This window comes from Athene cunicularia (genome assembly GCF_003259725.1).
Source record: "Athene cunicularia isolate RWA chromosome 1 unlocalized genomic scaffold, athCun1 chr1_part1, whole genome shotgun sequence".
NCBI lineage: Eukaryota > Metazoa > Chordata > Aves > Strigiformes > Strigidae > Athene > Athene cunicularia.
The window spans coordinates 5,990,990-6,010,152 of NW_020799091.1; the positions used below are offsets into that span (position 1 = coordinate 5,990,990).

Here is a 19,163-nt window from a genome sequence, read left to right on the forward strand (position 1 = left end):
AAAAAAAAAAAAAAAAAGAGGAGGATCTCTGAGCAATGTTTTCTTATAGCAGTTTTCTATACGTGGTTGTCACTTAATTGACATAAATGTCTTGGCCAATTGCAATGAGTTATTATACCAATCTGTCATTGAAATGAATCTTCCTTTTCTGATCTTTTCCCAGATGACTGTGCGTCAGGTAACTGTTTTTCACTTGAAAGCAACAATTAGTTTTAAGTGTGAAGGGATGTATTTCGTGCCTTGTGATTGTGCCAGGTGATTGATGTTTGATGCATCTTAACACTGAAATGAAATCACAGATGAAACCTGTTCTGGTAGAAAATCTGCAATAGTGTCAGGGACTGGGGAAGAAATGGGAATTTTAATGAACAGATAGGCCCTCCCTTTTGAGAGCATGAGCCAGCTGAATGCAGTCAGATCCAAAAGATCCAAGAGGCTAACTGGCTGATTTTCCTTCCCTTCTTTGAAATCTGAATTTGGAATTTAATGCAGGTGATTTTAATTAGGCCCTGTGAATATTAATCAGCAATCACACTTTATGAGTCCAGTTTTAAATCAGGACATTGTGTTTAAAACACTGAAAAGTGCAGCTGTGATATATTCTTATATTAGACATGCTAATGATTAAGACAGATTGAGAGTGTTACTGATCACTTAAATGTCTAAGATGGGTGGATATTAGAGCTGCTAAAACAGTTTAATAGCACAGTTTTCTGGCATTTTGTAGTAGTGTCTCCTAAAAATATTGTCATGCCACCCCCATCCCAAATTAACGCTTCTAAGGCCAGTGATGTAGTGTGCTCACACCTTAAGGTAGCACTGTGATTCATGTTTTAATGATAGTGGCTGCTGGCTGTAACTATGGAATGTATTGTCATGGAAACTACACTTTTCTATATTTACACCAATGCTGGTTATGCGAGAGACAGTACTTGAAAGAAAATCTGTATAATATATAGCTTAATAACGAGACAGTCAAGCTAGGAATAAACAGATCAAAGATTCAGCAATGTTACAGCTGCTGTTTGTCACCATAGTACATATCTAAACAGGCTCAGTCACTGCTTCTAGTGATAACTAGCACAGCAAGTCAGAAAGAAGTGCTGCTGGGATGTCACTTTGGACTAACAGGTCAGACAAACTTAGATTATTGATAGCTGATTGATTGGCATCCATGTTGTGAACTCCCATGACATGTAACGCTCCTGTCCAGGCTGTTAGGGAAAGAAGTATGATCTGGGTGAATTGAGGACATGGGGTTGTAAGAGCCTGTTATTTGCAAAAATAAGTCCTCAGAAATGGAACTGGGTTGCAACTCTAACTGTGGAGCAGTTCTATCTGTCACTTCAATCTATAAACTACTGTCATCGTACTGAGCTTGGGCTCTTGTGAGCTCTAAGTTCAAAAATACAGAGTAAGAAACAATAATCAGAAAAAATTATACCGAATTGAAATGTAGCTACGCACAAAAGTTGGATAAAAAAGAAAATTATTGTATGATGCAAAAGAAAGAGTAGGAACAAAGCTGTTTAAGAAAATGGTCCTTTTTTGAACTTTGAAAAGAAAGGTTAAATTATACTGAAGAAATGTTACTTAAGATTTAGATCTATACATACATGCAATACACAGGCATGTATATATATTTACATAAATATAAAATCTTAATAGATGAGGTCTCCTACATTTGGGTCTGCAGTCTCAGGCAGATCTTTTTAAAAATTCTGGACCACTTACTCCCTATACTGCTTGACCTGGCTGTGCACAGAGACCTCCATTTGCCGTTTTCTCCGTTCTGTTGTATAACAAATTTCTAGTTTGGGTTTATTACAGAAAATTGTTTCAGTTGTGCCTTAAGAACTCACTTGCAATTGCCAGGGAGACAAGCTGCTCTCATTTCTTTAGAAAGAGTTTCTAATTTGATGGGCAGAGCTTAGTGAGTCGCAAAAAAAGCAGGGTCAAGTCACAGGGAAACAACTGCCGGGTTTACCTTGCTATCAGCTGGGAAATCATTGGAGGCATCGCTTTGCTGTCTATATCATAGCCTTTTCATTAGATATTTGTGTGCCTGCCATGACCAAACCTAAGACTGGAGGATATAATCATCCAACTTTTGATATAAATAATCCTCTTAAAAAGCACAGCTAGCGGTTTGCTCATCCAAATTCTTTATTATGCATTTTCAGCTGGTGTAGCTTTAACTGAAGGAACAGCGACAGCTGTAACTGAATCCAAACCGGCGTTATGTTCCCAAACTTCTTTAATTATTGCATTTCTGGAATACAGCAAGCCGTTTGCAGGTTATAGGATAACAGTACTAGCTGGAGTCAGTTACTTTGCCTCAAATGCAGAGTTTAAAGACGGTTGAGTTTTAAGCTTCATGCTGGTGCATTTTCCGTGTAACTTCATATCTTTAGTCAGTGTCTCCTGCAATCCTTCAACCTGTCTATTTGTAAATTTGTGCCTGGAGAAAGCTCCCATGTGGCAAGCCAGGATTGGATAAATGTTACTTGTATTTCTCTGATTGCAAACTCCCAGCATCTGGGATTTTCAGCTTTGAGTACAGTTTGTATCATACTGAGATTCATCTTTTTGGGGAAAGCAAAGGTCATCGCTCCTCCGGAGTTGCGACTGATTTGATTCTTTCTCTCGGGGAGGCGCTGGGAAGGGAATCCTTACTGGAATGCATATTGATAAAGGCTGAGGATTCTGGCTTCTTAGATAAGTAATTTTTTTTTCTCTTCTCTCCCCACAATGACTATGTATTGCAGCAACTCACTGGCTTTTTACCAAATCAGGAGCTGCAGTATTTTTCTTCCGATGGAATAATTTCAGCCCACTTCAGCTAGCATGACAATCTTATGTGATTGTTATGAGTAGGCGTTTACATCCTTTTACATGCTAATACTGCCACACCTGCTAGTCCCCCTCATTTCCATTTCTCTTTTTTCTTTTTTTTTTTTCTTTTTTTTTTTCCGATGTAAAAACTAATTTCCCAGAGGAAGGGAAATCCTGAGATTCGTGATCGATGCTGCATCGTTGATTCATCAACAAAGAAGGGGATGGCTGAATGGGACACAGGTAGAGATTCAAGCAGGCTGCTTCCGACCAGCAAGAGAAAAGCTAGCTGTTGAGCAGCATATGTTGCCACTCCATGTGCTGTATTAGCTACTTGTTTTTAGCCTTCAGTAGGCTGCCACTACTGCAGCACTAAAGGAATGTGCCCTATTGTTAAAAATCCTGACTGCTTTACACCAATGATTTGCCACTGCAAAGTTGCATGCACCAACAACACTTTATCGTTGATGTTTGGATGCAAGGTAGGATGTGGTTAATGTATTTAAATGCATGCTGTAGCTCCTTTGAATATCTGTGCTATTTAATTTCATGTCTGACTAGAGATTTCAGTGCAAATTGCGATATGTTGACTATAAATTAGGGCTTACAGCCGATACGTTTTAAATGTTAGGAAAAAAATTCACAAGTAAAGCTTTCTTATTTCCCAGGTTGTACAAGTATAGATTTACATAGGAGAATCTAACGGATTATGAAGCATTTGTTTTAGAGTTGATTGTATACTTAGCTAACAGTGCTAAGATTACTAAACCACTACTCTGCCGTTTGCCTGGCTTTATTGATTTTGATGTGTATACTGTTATTACAGAAACACAAACCAGCAAGACTGAATATATTTTTTCCATTTAGATTGCTGAAATGGCTTTTAAACATAAGAGCAATGCTAAAGTATACAGCCCTGCACTTCTCTGTAAGAAATAAAGTAAGCTCCTGAACCCATTTTTAAGTCTACAAGAATATCTTTAAATAACTGTTTTCTTCTAGGGACTAGACAATCATTAATTTCTCTTTTAAATTTAAATCAAAAGGTGGCGCAGTTAGCCAGAGAAGTTTCTTTTCTGGCCGTGTAATGCAATCCCACCCCATTTTTTTAAAACAAAGGTGTTGGATTGGACTGTATTTTTCTTCATATACAGCCTGACTTGACATTAGAGTAATACAAATGTTGTTTGCTATTTTACTGAAATAATATCAAAGTGATGGCATGTTTATAAAACTTATCATCTTTGGGTAAAAGAGTTTGGTTCTTGGATCCCTGGATCAATCATGATGCTTTTACAGGGGGGTTACAGATTTTGTCCCATTCCTTTTCCTTGCTATCCTTAAATACTAGATGATATTAAAACTGTTCCTGTATGTTTAAATAGAGTAGGAAATGACCAGTTATATAAAAAATGGTAGTGATAGTAATTATTTTTAAATAATCCATGTAACTTTTTAGAATCTTCAAAAATGGCTAAGCTACAAAAGCAAATTTTAGTTGTACAGTCAAAAAACTAGGAAACACAGTATAATTTACTGAGTTCCTATGTGACGGACTAGTCTAAATAAAATAAAGTAACTTTATGAAATAGTTTATAGATGGCCCAGTGCTCCCTAAACGTAGTTCAGCTAGAGGTTAATGACAGATCATCCACTGCTTCATATAATAAACTCAAACTAGGTTACAGTCAAACGTTTACAAATTATCTGTCTACCTTTTCCTTTTCCTCAAACTGTGGCTTGCCTACATCTCTGGTTGCTTGAGTCTTTCCTGAACTAAAGTTTCTTATTCCGTTCTTCAGTTTTAAATAAGCAAAAATATGTTCTATTAGCGAAAGGGTTATAATTTAACTGCTGTGTCATGATGCCACTGGTGATATAAATAGCATCAAGAGTTTTAACAGTTTAAAAGCTCTTTTAATTTGCATCTTTTTCATAAGGACAATTCATATTTAATTTTTATTTCGACTTAAAAAACTTAAACCCTCTTGTTTTCAAGTGTTAAATTCTAATTAATAAAGGTGAATTGGTAGTCAGGGGAAATCAAATGCAAGCCACCCCACTACAAAGGTAGGCCAGCGGCCTAGGGACTAGTATCCAATTTGTATTCCTGCCTGTAAGCATGATTTTCAAAGGATATTCTTTGATGCACTTAAGTTCTTTCATGATTTTCAGATCCTGTTAGGAAGAAGCAAGAGAATAAAAATCATAAATTCCAAACTTTTTTTTCCTCCTCTTTCTTTAGCGCTTCAGGCTCATTAAGTTAGTCACAGTCAATGTTTTATCTTCTTGTGGTGGTGTATGAACTACTTCTCAAATGAAAAGTGGATGTGTGGGATAGTAATCACTTTCAGAAAGATGAGAAGGAGCACGAGCAAACTGAGTTATCTTGGACGGGTTCAGCATGTCAGATTAGTACCCTTTGATACCACTATCAAGCACACATGAGATATTCTGTATACATACCAGTGTATCACCTCACTTCAAATGCCTTTTTCTCATTTCCATTTGTTCTGCAGCCCATATCTAAATGCATGACTTCTTGCTTTGGATGCATTAGTTTGTGTTTCTAGATTTATGGGTGCAGACACATTGTTAACAAGCAAAGAAGTCTGAACAAGAAGTGAGGATGTTTCTTTTTAGGAAATCTTTGAGTTACATGACATGAAATCATGGATCTAAGCATTCTCATAATATTATGACTTCTACAATCATGTGTTTCTTGAACTTGGGAAGGAGAGTAATATACTGGAATGACACTTTATATTCTGGGTGACAGGAGAAAATAGGTCCTCAGAATAGAGGGAGAGTTTTAAACTATAGATAGTGGAATAGACAGACAACGAAGGAATTTGAAGTTCAAGCAAATATCTTCAAGTGATAAAACAACCAGGTCAGTTTATTCATTAGCTCCTTTCAAAAGGACAGTGCAAGTTACAGGAATGCAATATTGCTCACACTCTTGATTTACAGTTTTTACTTTTAATTTTGTGCCAAATACTGTCTTCTTTTCCTATGAGCACAGAAGCGAGTGAGAGAAATGTACCACATCAGAACCATCACACCCATTTTTATCTGTTCCCAATGCAATAATTTTACAGTCTGCTCACTCCTAACAGGTGGTGCCAGGGAGTTAATTTGGGGGGGCAGGAAGAGGGTGTGTATGTCTTACTACACCATATGTTGCAAAGAAGGCAGTGGAGGAGTCTTAACTGCGCCTGTGGGAAGCTTTCCTTTTCAGCTTGATTTCCTGGACTTTGATAGTTGACCTCGTCCTGGACCTTTACTTTCAATGATGTCCAGTTTTATGATCCTTGACCTTGAAATTGCAAAGAATTCAGAACAGGTTAATTTGAAAGGCAGGGCAGTGTCTACCTGAAGTGCTACTATTGCAACCCACTTTAACATTTCTAACCACTTCTCCCATTTCTGGTATGGAAGTACCAGTGTTTCCATCACAGAGGTACAGAGCCGAAGCAGAGAGGGGATAAGCAGGTTTTAAAATATGGTACTGAGGTGCTGGGAGGTGTTTTCCAGAACTGTCTTGTCCATAATCTCGCAGTGCTGGGATGTGAATGTGTATCCCCTGAGTCCTAGAGTTGCTCCAGAGCTACTGGGCAGATTTGTGTCTGTGGATTAAAGGACAGTTTGTGTGTAAGAAAGACCTGCGCTCACAGATCTCCATCGAGACGAGTGCCAAGGCATGTATCAGGTTCTCACTGAAGATGATGAGACTTAAAAGCATGCTTAAATGTCAGTGTGTGCTTACTCACTTTGCTGAATTGGGCCCTTTAATAGTTCGTTCAGTATTGCAAAGAGTGATCTTCCGTCTCTTAATATCCTGTTCATTTTGCTTTTATTAGGAGTGCAAGGAAGGGATTTCAGATTGCCTGAGATGTTTCTTAAATTACATTTCAGTCACAATTCTGACACTCACATGGAAGTGTTTTTCTGTCTTATTCCTTTACTTCTATATATTGAAAATAGATATTGAAGAGATTCCATTGAAAGATGAGCGACTTTCCTGTTTCTTGACCTTGACCAGGTATTTTGATAAATCCTACTTTCCTTTCGATTTAGATTTATTTTTGTATCTGTCCTAGCATAATTTAAAAGTTGGGCTTTTTAGAAAAGGGATAAAATATACCTTCCTCTCTTTCCTGTCTCCTTTCTTTCCTCCTTGCACATTTATCACAACCAGTCCTCCAGCACAATAGCTGATTTTGGTATTTTTTTCATACTATTTCTTTGTTTTAGCTGAAATAGCCAAATAGTGACCTATTCCACTATGCAAGGTGAGCATGAAAGTAAACCCACTTGTTTCTTCAGCTGCCAAAACTTCTATGTTTTGCAAAACTGTTGCAATACAGAAGGGGTTTTTTATTAAAACAAATGGGAGCATTACTGAATGTCTTGACATTTATATTTATTATTTTTATCATGATCAAACTACTAGAAAACTACTAGTTTGGTGTACTGGCGGTATTAGTCTCTTGAACAAACTCTGGTGTGTCACAGTTCTTGGCTGAGAATAGTCTCTATGTTGTTATAATCTAGGCCTGGTTATTGTAAGAAACAGTAATTTGAGACGACAGGAAAATACTTCTCCAACTAAGTATGATACACAGTACACCATGCTCAAAACCTTGCATGCTTTAGCTTCTTGATCCCCATGAACTCAAGTGGGATTTTACATTTCATGGGACAGTCAGAGGTGCTTTCTGGATGAAAGTAGATAGAATATTAATTCAAATTATAAATGAACTTTTAAAATTTTTATCTCCCAGCCTCTGTGTATCTTTGGTTTGCATTACAGAAGGATACACACCAGAAACGCACCAAGTAGTCTGCAAAATCTGATGGGTATTCAGTTTATAAAAACAGATTAGCACTATTTCAAAGCAAAACACAAAACATATGTGTAATGTTGCATTTGAGTCCTTCTTACCAAGTTCTTCGTACTGTGGATCCATTCCTGCCTCTTGCTGATGTGAACATAACCTCTGACTCCACTGTCATATTTCAGTTCTGATTTTTGGGGGGCCAGAACTGGACAGATGTAAAAATTCCTGGTCATTCTGACTTCTGTGATCCATCTATAGAGACTGATATATTGTATAGGGTTCCAGAACTCTCTGAAACAGTTTACTGCCTATTCATAGACAATCAGCAGAGCAAGTCAGCTGGAACATTGCTGCCACTTGCTATGCATAACATTTGACAGTGGCGCTAAGAAACTTACTTCCACATATTATTTGTGTTAGGCCACTGTAGTGTTAAAATAAAAATGTTCAGCAATAGAAGGAACTGCAGAAGAAATGAAGGATTGCCACTGGCAAGAGGCTCCAAGTATGATCAGTTGTGTCACAGAGGATTTGTGCATCAGTGTACTGCTCAAGGCAGGGAGAGTTTTCTTCTTTGGCATAGCATCTACGCAAGCTAGACATGGGGTGTAAGCTCAAGCAAATTCAGCTGGCCCTATCTTTTTTTTTTTTTTTTTTTCTCCTGTTAGGCATTGCTTAACCCCCTACACTTTAACACTCTTGGCTTAAGAACAAGTACAAGCCCTCTCCAGCAGCTCCCACCCATCATCAGTGTGTGCGTGTGGAAAAAGATGAACTATACTTGTGCTCAAAGGCCACCAAACTGAACTTTTCTGAGGCCAAAGTAGCAAGTTATAAGGCTTGGGACCCTGCCAGGAGCTCCTCCCAGTGTTGAAAAGTTTATAAAGTGGATCCTACTCTTCAGAACTTCTTGCTGGGGAGCATTGCACTGATGAAGTACTGTGGTATCAGAGATTAGACTGTGACTTTGTAAGTGATCTTGAGTGTGTTATCTTGAACTCAGCGTAGGTGCTGCAGAAATCAGTATTACAGGAGACACAAGGAAGGCAGAAACCTAAAGAGAGGTAGGAGGCAGCAGCAGGAAGATCCAGGTGGAGCAAGTAGAGGAAAGGCATGAGGAAGGATGATGCAGACAGCAGCTCGGGGATAGAATGAGAAGGTGTGGCCTGGGCAAGGGTCCTGAGGAGGCGAGCAAAGGAGAAAGCAACACTGGTGAGGTCTGGGTAGATTGAAAATGGGAAAAAAAAATCTTAGCTCATTTATCCTCTGAAATGATGGGGCCATCCCCTCAGTCACGTAGGAGGTAAGTCACTGGTTAGGGAATGCAAACAAGCGTTACCATTTCAGTCTTGTCTGGAGTGAGCTCACTCACTAGCTGTCACTCACTGGCACTGGCCAACGTCTGGGCGGGCAATTGCCCAGGCATTTTTCTAAAAGCATCAAGATCAGATGTTAAAAATATTTCTTCTTGTGTGAGAATACCACGTCTCATTTTTTGCCACTGTCCTGCCCACGAGCTCCCTGTACGCTGTGAAGGAGATGGGTGGCTGGTAGGAGATTCCCTGAGAAACTACTCCGTAACAAAATGTGCAGACAGTTTAAATTAAGAAAACAATGCTAAAAGTTGGCTTTTTAAATAAAGTTTTGTTTTTTGAAAAGTGTATACACTGAAAGAAACTTCTGATGTAGGTGAGATCTTCAGTCCCTACATAATATCGAATCATTGGCCTTTTTTCCATATTTTTCCAGAATATCTGCTTCTAGCTGCCATCAGGGGCTGGACACAGGACTGAATGACCCCGATGCTTGCTGTGCATGCTTCTGTCAGCACAAGAAGAATATTTACTGGTAGCGCAGCAGTGGGGTCTGATTACTTAAAATTCACCTGAAGCTGAAGAATGCTACGAATACGTTCTGTACTGTACCTTTGAACATATAGCCTTATGGTGTGAAATGGATTTCTTTTTAAAGTTAGTAATAAAACAGAGTTCATTGTCGAGATTCTCACCCACTGTATTAGAAATATGACAATAAAGTGCACCCGTGGAAAAAGTAGGGCAGGAGGCATATAGCTAAGGGTTACTGAGTATTTTGAAGGGGAAGTTCAGAATTTGCTCAAACACTCCATTTTTTAAAAATACATTTTTGCTTTCAATTATACTTAATAACTGCATAAAATAAGGTACTTTCAAGTAGAAATATATAAATACTGGAATGACTTGATGCACACTTACACGAGCTGCTTGATTTTACAAACTGATTATTGACTAAGAGAAGGCTATATATAGACACTCAACTGTGAAAGATGTCATAGAAGAGAACGGTGATAAAGAAGTGTTATATAAATATGTTTAAGTGATAATAGCAATAAAACTGAAAACTGTCACTGAACAGTTCTCATAATCTTTGTAAAGTACCTTTTATGTTTCCAAGGTATCAGTCGGAAATAGTCTCACTATTAAAATATAGGTATTTATTACTTTAACTTTTCTGAGTATATTTGCTTCAGCTTTAAGGATTTGATATAATATTAATAAACATTAAGGACAGGATTTTTCAAGAGAATCTACTTGGGGGTTGTGTTGAATGCAATAGAAACCTGAATGGGAAGAAAGATTCCCGATGGGCATTCGTGTGACTCCCTGTAGAAGTTAATGATCTGTAATCCCAGGAGAGATGGCACAGAATAATCTGATGAAGTATTAAGGCAGTTTGGGCTATTCTTTTGAGTCACTTGGCTATTGAGTGTATTGAGAGTATTGTTATGAATATGTAAGGTAAAAATGGCCCTCTTCACCCAGATTCAATAAGGAATTGCACCCATGAACCCAAACGATCCCCACCATGTTGTACATGACCAAAAAGCTGGCGCTCTGGGAAAATGTCTGACTCTCAGTGAAACTGAAAATTTTTGTTTTTCAATTTTCCTTTAAACTGACATTTCAGAAACCTTGATTCTGAGAATCCTGACACATCATTTTGGGGAGATTTCCTTTAGGAGATGCTCACAGCTGTTCAGTGTAATTAAGACAGAACATGCCAAATACAAATTTCAGAAAGATGTAAGCTGGTGTCAGCACTGAAGTCCACACAATGAATCACCTGGAGGCTCTGTAGCTATGGCAAGTATGGTACAGAGCCCATGTCAACACATAGGTGCCTGTAGAAGGCAACGTAAATACATACAAGGTCACTTTCTTTGCAAGATGTGAGCTCATCCCTTAGGGAAACAGACCCGTAACTACAGACCGTGGTCCAGCTGCAGATGTCTTAGGGTACACCAGGCTGCCGAGTAAAAGAAGGCTAATGAGTATCCTCAGGTACTTGACTCCTGATAGTCAATATTGCAAAATTGTTAGATTTGTTCCTTGGCTGTATTTTGGAGTGCTCCCAAGCTCTTTCAAGACATCTCATAGGCATGGCTTGAAGGATTGTTCACTCCAGGGACTCTTTCCAAGTGAGATCATGGATGAGACTGCAGTCTGCAGCCAATCCTCTGGGCTATATCATCAAACACCTCCCACCTCTGCCCCTTGCCTTTACATGATATTTGAAAGCCTGCAACAGATCTCCTCAGTTTCATTTAATAAAAATGCCACTTTAGTAGCAACATAGACACAAGCCTCTCTCAACCACTTGGCCTGGGAACCAAGGATCATGCTAAAAAATGGATGTATTTAGCAGAGTAGATGTAGTATAAGGGTCTTGCTCACGATTCCACAACTAGGAGCTCGAAAACTCTAACAAATAGGGCAGAGACTGTAATAGCTCTGTCAAGCTTGGTTCTTCTGGACCTACCACTACCACACCTGTGACAGTCCACCTAGAATATACCCAGGTATATTGTGTTAGAACTCCAGGCTCAAATCTGTAAGAAACTTGCCTTGGACTTAGGAAAAGGCAAGCGACCCTGTGTCCAGCACACGGGAATACTCCACCCTCGAATACTTCCCACCAGCTTAGCTATATCCACTTACACTTTATTAACTACAGATCCTGCAACTCAGAGAGGAGTTTAAACTCAGTGAATTGAAAGGTTACATACCTATAAAGGCATTTAAATTAGTGGTGCATGCTTATCTACCACCTTGTAAGACTGGTATATAGATTATAATGACCACTTGTTAAAATATGGTTTTAAGGTATGTTAGTCCTGACACTTAGACTATTTGTGAGAGGTATTGCCAGCTGGCAGTGAGATACCCTGAAATTCTCATGTATCCTGGGGATATCCCAGTCTGTATTAATACAGAGTTCCATAACAGGAAAACATTGAGAAACAGTCATTGCCAGAGAGTGGTCTGTGGCCTTGATTTAGGACAGGGAACAGGAACTCCTTATTTTTATTCCTGGCTCTTCCATAGAGTTCCTCTTTTGGCAAATTTTGCCTTCATCTCTTTCTAGAAAATCAACTTGATAATACCCGTCTCAGAGGAGTATTGAGAGTTAATAATTATTGCATGTACGTAGCACTGAAATGAAATGAATAGTGTAAGTACAATGTACCATTAGTTTTAAGGCCTAACATAAATCCATGGTGAGGCTAAGATAGGGGATATAAGTGAAAACGGAATGATATTACTGAAAATCAAAGCATTTACTCCTTTTTTTTTTTTTTTTTTTTTTTTTTTTTTCTTCTGTCCAGCCCTCTCCCCACAGTATTTATTTCAGTATACCTTGAAATACTATTTTCATCTTTTCTTAAAGTTTTTCCTCCAGGTCTGAGCTTTCACTGCCAATTTTTGCCTATAGCAAATTGTTAGGGTTGAATTGCAAGTCCCTAACAAAAGGGGTTTGAAAAGAAAGTGCTGACAGGCTCTTATCTCCACCCGTCCAAGTAGTGCTACTATCATCTAATTTATTATATAAAGTTGCTGTAGGGAAGAAACACTTTCCAGGGCTCTGATTATTTGAGTTTTTATTTTGCAAAGATTGTTTAAAAATAGTCATAGGATGATACACGGAGGCAGGAAGCAGACAAGCAGATGAACATAAACCTGGTTCAAGGAGGAAAATCAGTAACTGCATCACACAAATTTTATGACTGTTCAGGAATTCTGGTTGGACTGATCGCTAGGAGGGACATTCAGCCCGGTCCAGGAGGCTATATGGCTGTCTTAAACTACACACTAAATCCCAGATTCTGCAGTCTACGATAAATTAAGCAAAGTGCCATAGAGTGCCATCAAATCCAGGACACAACAGTCTGCAGAGCTGAGACTGAAGGTCTTTTCAGCAGTGTTTGTAACAGTGTTTTGCACTGTACCTATATCATAAATAAAATTTATACTTTTCCTACTCATTACATTCCCTTTCCTGTGTTAGTGTTTGCATTTGGATGTCTGGTCCTTGGCTTAAGTAAGACAATAAATTAGCTGGGTAGGAGCTAAACACTTGACAGCATAAGAAAGTGTAGTACATTTTTGCACTGGCAAAGTTAATGGAAGACTAATATTCCATACACAGTAGTTTGGGATATAAAATAACCAGGACAATATGTTTTCATAAGACAAAGTTTGGCGATACATTTTGAAACATATATTCCTTCCCAGAACAATTAAGAAAACTCAGGGGAGCAGGGGGAGAGCAGAGGAGGGAGAAGAAGATGACCTAGAAAATGCACTTGCGGATCTAATTTTGTGTGTATGTCCGTATTACAGATGGGCCTGTTGCACCTCCTCCCTTAAAGCCCTGGTGTTTTGCACTCTTTACTATATGCATCAACCCCATGTGAGTTCCAGGCATGCGGGTCTTTAATTTTCCAGCGTTAAGGGCATGTCTTTCCAGTGTCTTGAAGTTCAAGGCCTGTAAAGATGTTGGAAGCTAGCAGAGACAGAGGAAGGTGAGACTTTGTGAGACAAACTTTCAGAGGAATGCAAGATCTAGTTATGAAGAAGGAGCTTTTGTATTACAAATGTGTTGTTGTAGGGCCACTGAGCTTCACACTTGCTTCCTTGGGTCAGGTACAGCTGTAGGACAGAGGAGCATTTTCTCCCTCACAGGGCTGGGAGTTGAACCTCAGGCTATTGCATCTTGTGCTGGAGCTGTCTTCCTAAAACAGAGGTTTAATTTGCTGTCTACAGTTGCCTGATCTGTATGGATCCAATGTATAAATCTCTTACTGGTGCTGGACTGCGTCACCTTTTCACAGAGCGTTAGCAACATCTACTTTCCCATGGAATTGGAATAAAAATGTTCAGTGTGCTGAGCCAGAGAAACAGAGCTGCTCTCAAACTAATCCACATTCTGTGTGCAAACACCGGCTATTTCTTGACTATTTCTATTCACCAGGAGGGACAGCATAGGGCTCCGTGAGTTAATAAAGTTTCTGTTATTAAATGAGAATTAGTTATTCTGCAGTCTGATGGTTTTTCTTCTACTGTCTTCAGTTTATTCATAAAAGAGCCTAGATAGGAACGGGTCATCTCACATTATGAGAATGTGCACAAAGTTATCACAGAATTATAGAAATGTTGATTGGAAAGGACCTCTATAAATCACCTAATCCAAATTTCACTGAAAGCAGGAGAAATGAGAGGTGATTTAGCATGCAGCTGTACACCTCACTTTGCAGAAGGAATGGCTCTGGTTTTAAGCAGTGCCGCCAGGTGAAATATCTCTTCAGCTAAAAGAGAAGGAAATCTAGAAAATGTAATCAGTGTTCAAAACACTGAGCGTTACTCCCTGTTCTTCCGTTGATCCAATAGCAGATGTGGAGAGAGTTGATTTAGTCACTTTTGATAAAATTAGGAGTGTCCAGGGGCTGGGATGGTGGGGGCTGCTGTTACAGGGGTAGGATTTCACCTTTTTCTCTATTAGTTAAGAAAGTTCAGGTAGAGTGTGTGAGACTTCAAGGTCGAGATCCTCAAGATACTGAGGTACCAGCACCCTTGGCTTTTGGTGGCAGTTAAGCACCTTCTAAGGACCTGGCCCTGGGTACTTCTCTTGCTCCAGTGCTTTCTTTATTCATCCCTATGCCTTATCTCCTACTTTGCTTTGCTTTTCTTCTCAAATATGCATATGTGCTTTCTTTGCTGTTGCTGGCTCTCAATTAAAATTCACCGTTAGACCCCAGGTCAGTGGATGTGACTGAGAAGGGGAATGAAGTTAACAGGGCATTTCTAGAGTAAATGGCAGACAGGAATAGGGAAATGTGTCCATAACCTTTCACATATATGTACACATGCACAAACAGGTCACCAAGCTCTGCACCTACCTGCTACATTAGCAATACTCCCACTCTTAAATTCTGAAAATTTGGTGACTGTAGGCCTTGGGTGAGGTGGTGCGTGGGTGGGAGAAGTGGAATGTCTGTTTAAGACTCTAAAGCTACATTTGAAAGTGTCAAAAATGTTTGTGATACAGAGGTCTATTTGCCTTATATAGAAAATGCACATTGACATGTCCCTGAAATTTCTTATGCAAGATGAGAAGTCAAACAGGACTTTGAATGATGCAGAAAATAATAACATGATTTGTTGTCAAAACCTCTAATAAGTTAAATCCTGCCAATGTATTTAAAGTATTTCTTTCTTAAGAAGGTTTTAACTTTCTATCTTCTTGAATTAAGAACAACTAAAATTAAAATAATCCAAGAAGGGGAAAAGGGGTAGATTCTGCTCTGAATTTCTACCTATTTATTCCTCTACTTAGACGGTGAGAAGCTGATGCAGAGACCAAAGTAAGTCTGATAAAGCGTATCACATTGAAATACCTCCATATTAGTAATTCCAGATTTGGCTAAACCACGTAGACTGATTTAAAGCCTCAAACACAGCACTTAAGAGGATGTCTATCCTTTGGTGTAGCTTAGCTTCAGAAATTAGGGTTATGGCTTCTTCTTGAGATGCTTACATGCAAAATTTTCTCAGACCTCAGTCAGAGTTGGTACCTAAAGCAATTTGCTTATTTGGTCTGAAAATACTGCTGCCTTTCTAAAGTGTACAAGGCCTCAGAAGACTGGCTTCTCTTTCTTTGCCTATCATGCTTAGATTAGCTTGAAAAAAGCTCCACAAAGAATCAAATGACTATAAAGTGCAACACTACATGTGATCCACTGGTATCTGTTGGACTTTTGATGGACATATGGTCAACAAGTTTTGGCACAAAAATTTACCAAAGAGGACTAATGTAGTCATGCATTAGATGGCTTTTTTGAGTACAAGTCGAATCAGGCAAAAGTGAGAAATTAGAGTAAACACGGCATTTATTTGATGTTTCTTATCTATTATATTGTTATTTTCTGCATGTGAATAAAAAGTTCTGATAATCTGCATTCACCAACTGCAAGGCAAAATTCATTTTTCTGCTGTGACTAATATGGAATGGTTTCTTTTCATCCAAAAAGACTGGTGTGTACTGCAAAGAATAAGAAAATAATGAAGCTGTAGCAGGACAAAAGAGAAGGTGCTGAAAACTAGAAAGACCTGTATAGTTTTTGAACTTGTTACTCTGCAAATTACATTTTCTGTGTGTGAAGCTTTGAAAATGAAGTGAATTTTCCCCCTTTGTAATAATGTTCTTGAGCCTACACTGTGCAAGCAAAACAATTCTACATCTGACACATGCCTGTAAAGTGGTGTTTAAAGTTACAGTGCCATTCCCAAAAGATAAAGACCTTGTAGGCATCTATGATATGTATGGGTCAGCAGGTGAGATCCCAAGAGTGCAAAGCACTTTTTTTTTTTTTTTTTTTTTCAATCTGTTATCACTAAATATTAAACACCATCAACATGGGAAGAGACACCTGAGCACTTGGCAGGTTTGTGGTGGTGGCCTTCTGGCTCTGTTACCAACTACAGCTGTTTTCATTGCTTCTTTGGCTCCAGACAACATGTTGGCCTTGCCTGCAGAGCTGATACAAACAACCATTTAGCAGCTTGCTGCTGAGCTCTCCCTTGACCCCTAAGAAGAATGTAGCCTGCTTAGAGACCTGTCGGTTTACTGCTATTCCCTGCTCCCAAAGGCACCGTTGTGCTCGACTGCGTCTGCAAAGATCAGTTTCAGGTGCAATCCCACAACAGAAAACACATCTTAGAACAAATGCACTTTGAAAATCTGAAAAAGCTGTGAATTTTTAAGGAGCTCTGTAATTGTACCTGGTTTTTGGGTTGTTTTTTTTTTTTTTTTTTTTTTTTTTTTTTTTTTTTTTTTTTTTTTTTTTTTTTTTTTTTCTGAATATCTACCTTTTAAATAATCCTCTATTTTGAGAACTTCCAGCCCTGAGAACCTCAGGGCAAAACTCAGTTGAGCTGCTTCTTATTTTGTGCTGGGAATGCTTCTGGAAAAGGACTGTCCATCTCTTTGTCACATACATGGTTGAACCAAGGAAAGACAGGAAAGCTTGTCCTATGGGTCTTAGTTGACCATTCCTTCTTTCGTTTTGGCTCTCATGTCATTTCAGGTGAGAATTGAAGAGAGATCTCTGTTTAGGCTACCCAGCTCTTTCAATTCACAAGTCTTGATATTTTGAGACTTTAGGAATAAAGCTAAAAAGTGGGCTTTTTTTTTCCCCTCACTTACCAAGAGAGGCTTTGACTTACTTAGAAACAAGATATCCGTACTGGTCTCAAACTCCTCAGAAAGCCTCATATGAATAGAGATAAGGAGGTCTTCAGTGGGCATTGCATGGAGGGAGAAATATGAAATTGGGGAAATATTTCTAGTTTAGATTAACCTTCTACTGATTTCAGTTGAGATTTTTGTTGGATTCCGAAGTTTGGTACAAACTTCTTAATGGGGAGCTTAAGGTCTGGGTTTTCCTCCTAAAATCTCTTCTGTAGGATGTTTTCCTTCTATTTGAAAAGACAAGCAGGGATAAACAGTAATGAAATCAGAAAATACCTGGTGTAGCCCTTGGATGTCGGGTTTTTGTTTGGCTTTAGTTTGTTTTTCTGTCTTGTGGAACTGTACAGCTACTTATTTATCTTAAAAAAAAATAAATTAAAAACTGATAACAGCTTTAATTTGCAGTCTGCTGTTCCAATTTCTAGAGATGCAGTGTATCGTTTTCAAAATAAACTGGTCCTCTTCTCTAGAAAGCTTTGCAATGTATTTGAAAATCCATGAAATCAGTGACATTGTCCTATCTTCATCCTATGATGGAGTAGTAACCTGTCCTGCTGTACATCCATTTGATTTTTCAAGGACTTCAATTAGATACTCAAAAGCTGTAGAGCCATTGATTGTCGTGCGACTTACTGTGAGTAAAACAATATTTGTTTTTATTGTATCCTTTGAACTGACTGAGCTAAGCAGTGATGTGTGGCAGTTTACTCTATAAAATGTTAACCCTTGCCTCAAGGAGATTAAAGCTCTGATTTCTTCTATTCTTGGCTCTGCCACAGACTACTTCTGTGGCTTCAGTGTATGACCTGTAACTATATATACATGCTACGTATTGTATTATTTAATGCTACTATCTAGTCCTATTTTCAGCACCGTGATTGATGCTTGCAGGCGATTCAGTTTTATGCTGATTTCACCAAAAGAAGTAGCAGTGTTGTCATTGTGTGGGCACCCAGCTGGGGTTGCATTAAGCAGGCAATCTACTGCAGAAATATTCTTACAGTCCAGTCAGTGACAGAGATGGGAACGAAGCAAACACAGGGCGAAATGAGGAGTTCCAAACAGCACCTTTTTGTCCTCAGGTTTCTAGGCATAAGCGTCCCCACTACTAAAAATATTGCTGATTATCCGTTTAAGGGAAAATTGTTAATATACAAGATCTAATTACCTCTGTCTAAGCTGATACGCCTACAGCACCTTTTACATAACCCAAACACTTGAGTTCCAATTATACAATTATATTTTAACGTGTATTAAGTGCTATTCTTTTAGGGAGGAGACTTATAGTGAATATTTTAACTAAACTCCTTCCTCAGTACAGACCTATGTGGTAGGGTCTCATTTCATTACAATGCCAAAGACTTGTTTTTTTCTAAGTTCCTTTCCCCTTGAATACACCAGATGGCTGTTCAGAAAGCACATTTTCCATGTCTGCAGCACTGACAGCAGTATCTGTACATGTATATTAACTGCAGGCTGTGAAGCCAATGTTCTCGGGGTCAGTAGTGGCAGTGTTGCTGCAAGAAGATCAATAATGCTTGTACAGTGCGAGTATCTGTTTTGTGTACAACCGATGGCAAAGTCCAAGTCTCTAGAGGAAGCAACATGTTCGAATGTGCAGGAGAAGCTGCTGCTTTTTTTAAATAGTGTGTCTTGCTCTAGAGATTGATAGCACAAAAGATTGAATTTCCCTTTACTGAAAAGACAGATGACTCCAATGACCATTCTTATTTTCTGGTATCTTCATGAAACCTCTAAGACACACAAGCCCTCATCTGGAGGGAAGACTTGTGGAGGAAGGCTATTTGCTGCATACTTCCAATTGTTAACATCAATGAGGTTTGTAGGTCACCTCTTCTGAAAACCCAGAGCCTAAGTTTAGAGTAACGATCCTGAGTGTATTCCTACACTCAGAAC

The 19,163-nt window shown here is 38.8% G+C and overlaps 1 protein-coding gene across 18 annotated transcripts in view; it reads left to right on the forward strand.

The window, feature by feature from the left end:
- Positions 1-19,163, forward strand: part of DLG2 (discs large MAGUK scaffold protein 2) — a 1,035,190-nt gene that overhangs the window by 371,274 nt on the left and 644,753 nt on the right. The window contains exon 1 of one of the 18 annotated variants that reach the window (XM_026841873.1): positions 3,090-3,317. The exons of 16 other annotated variants lie outside the window; for them this stretch is intronic. In XM_026841873.1, the coding sequence (XP_026697674.1) occupies positions 3,216-3,317 (102 nt within the window). In that variant the 5' untranslated portion in view covers positions 3,090-3,215. Of the gene's footprint in view, positions 1-3,089; positions 3,318-19,163 lie in introns of those variants that run through there. One more of the 18 variants, XM_026841900.1, reaches the window with a different exon arrangement.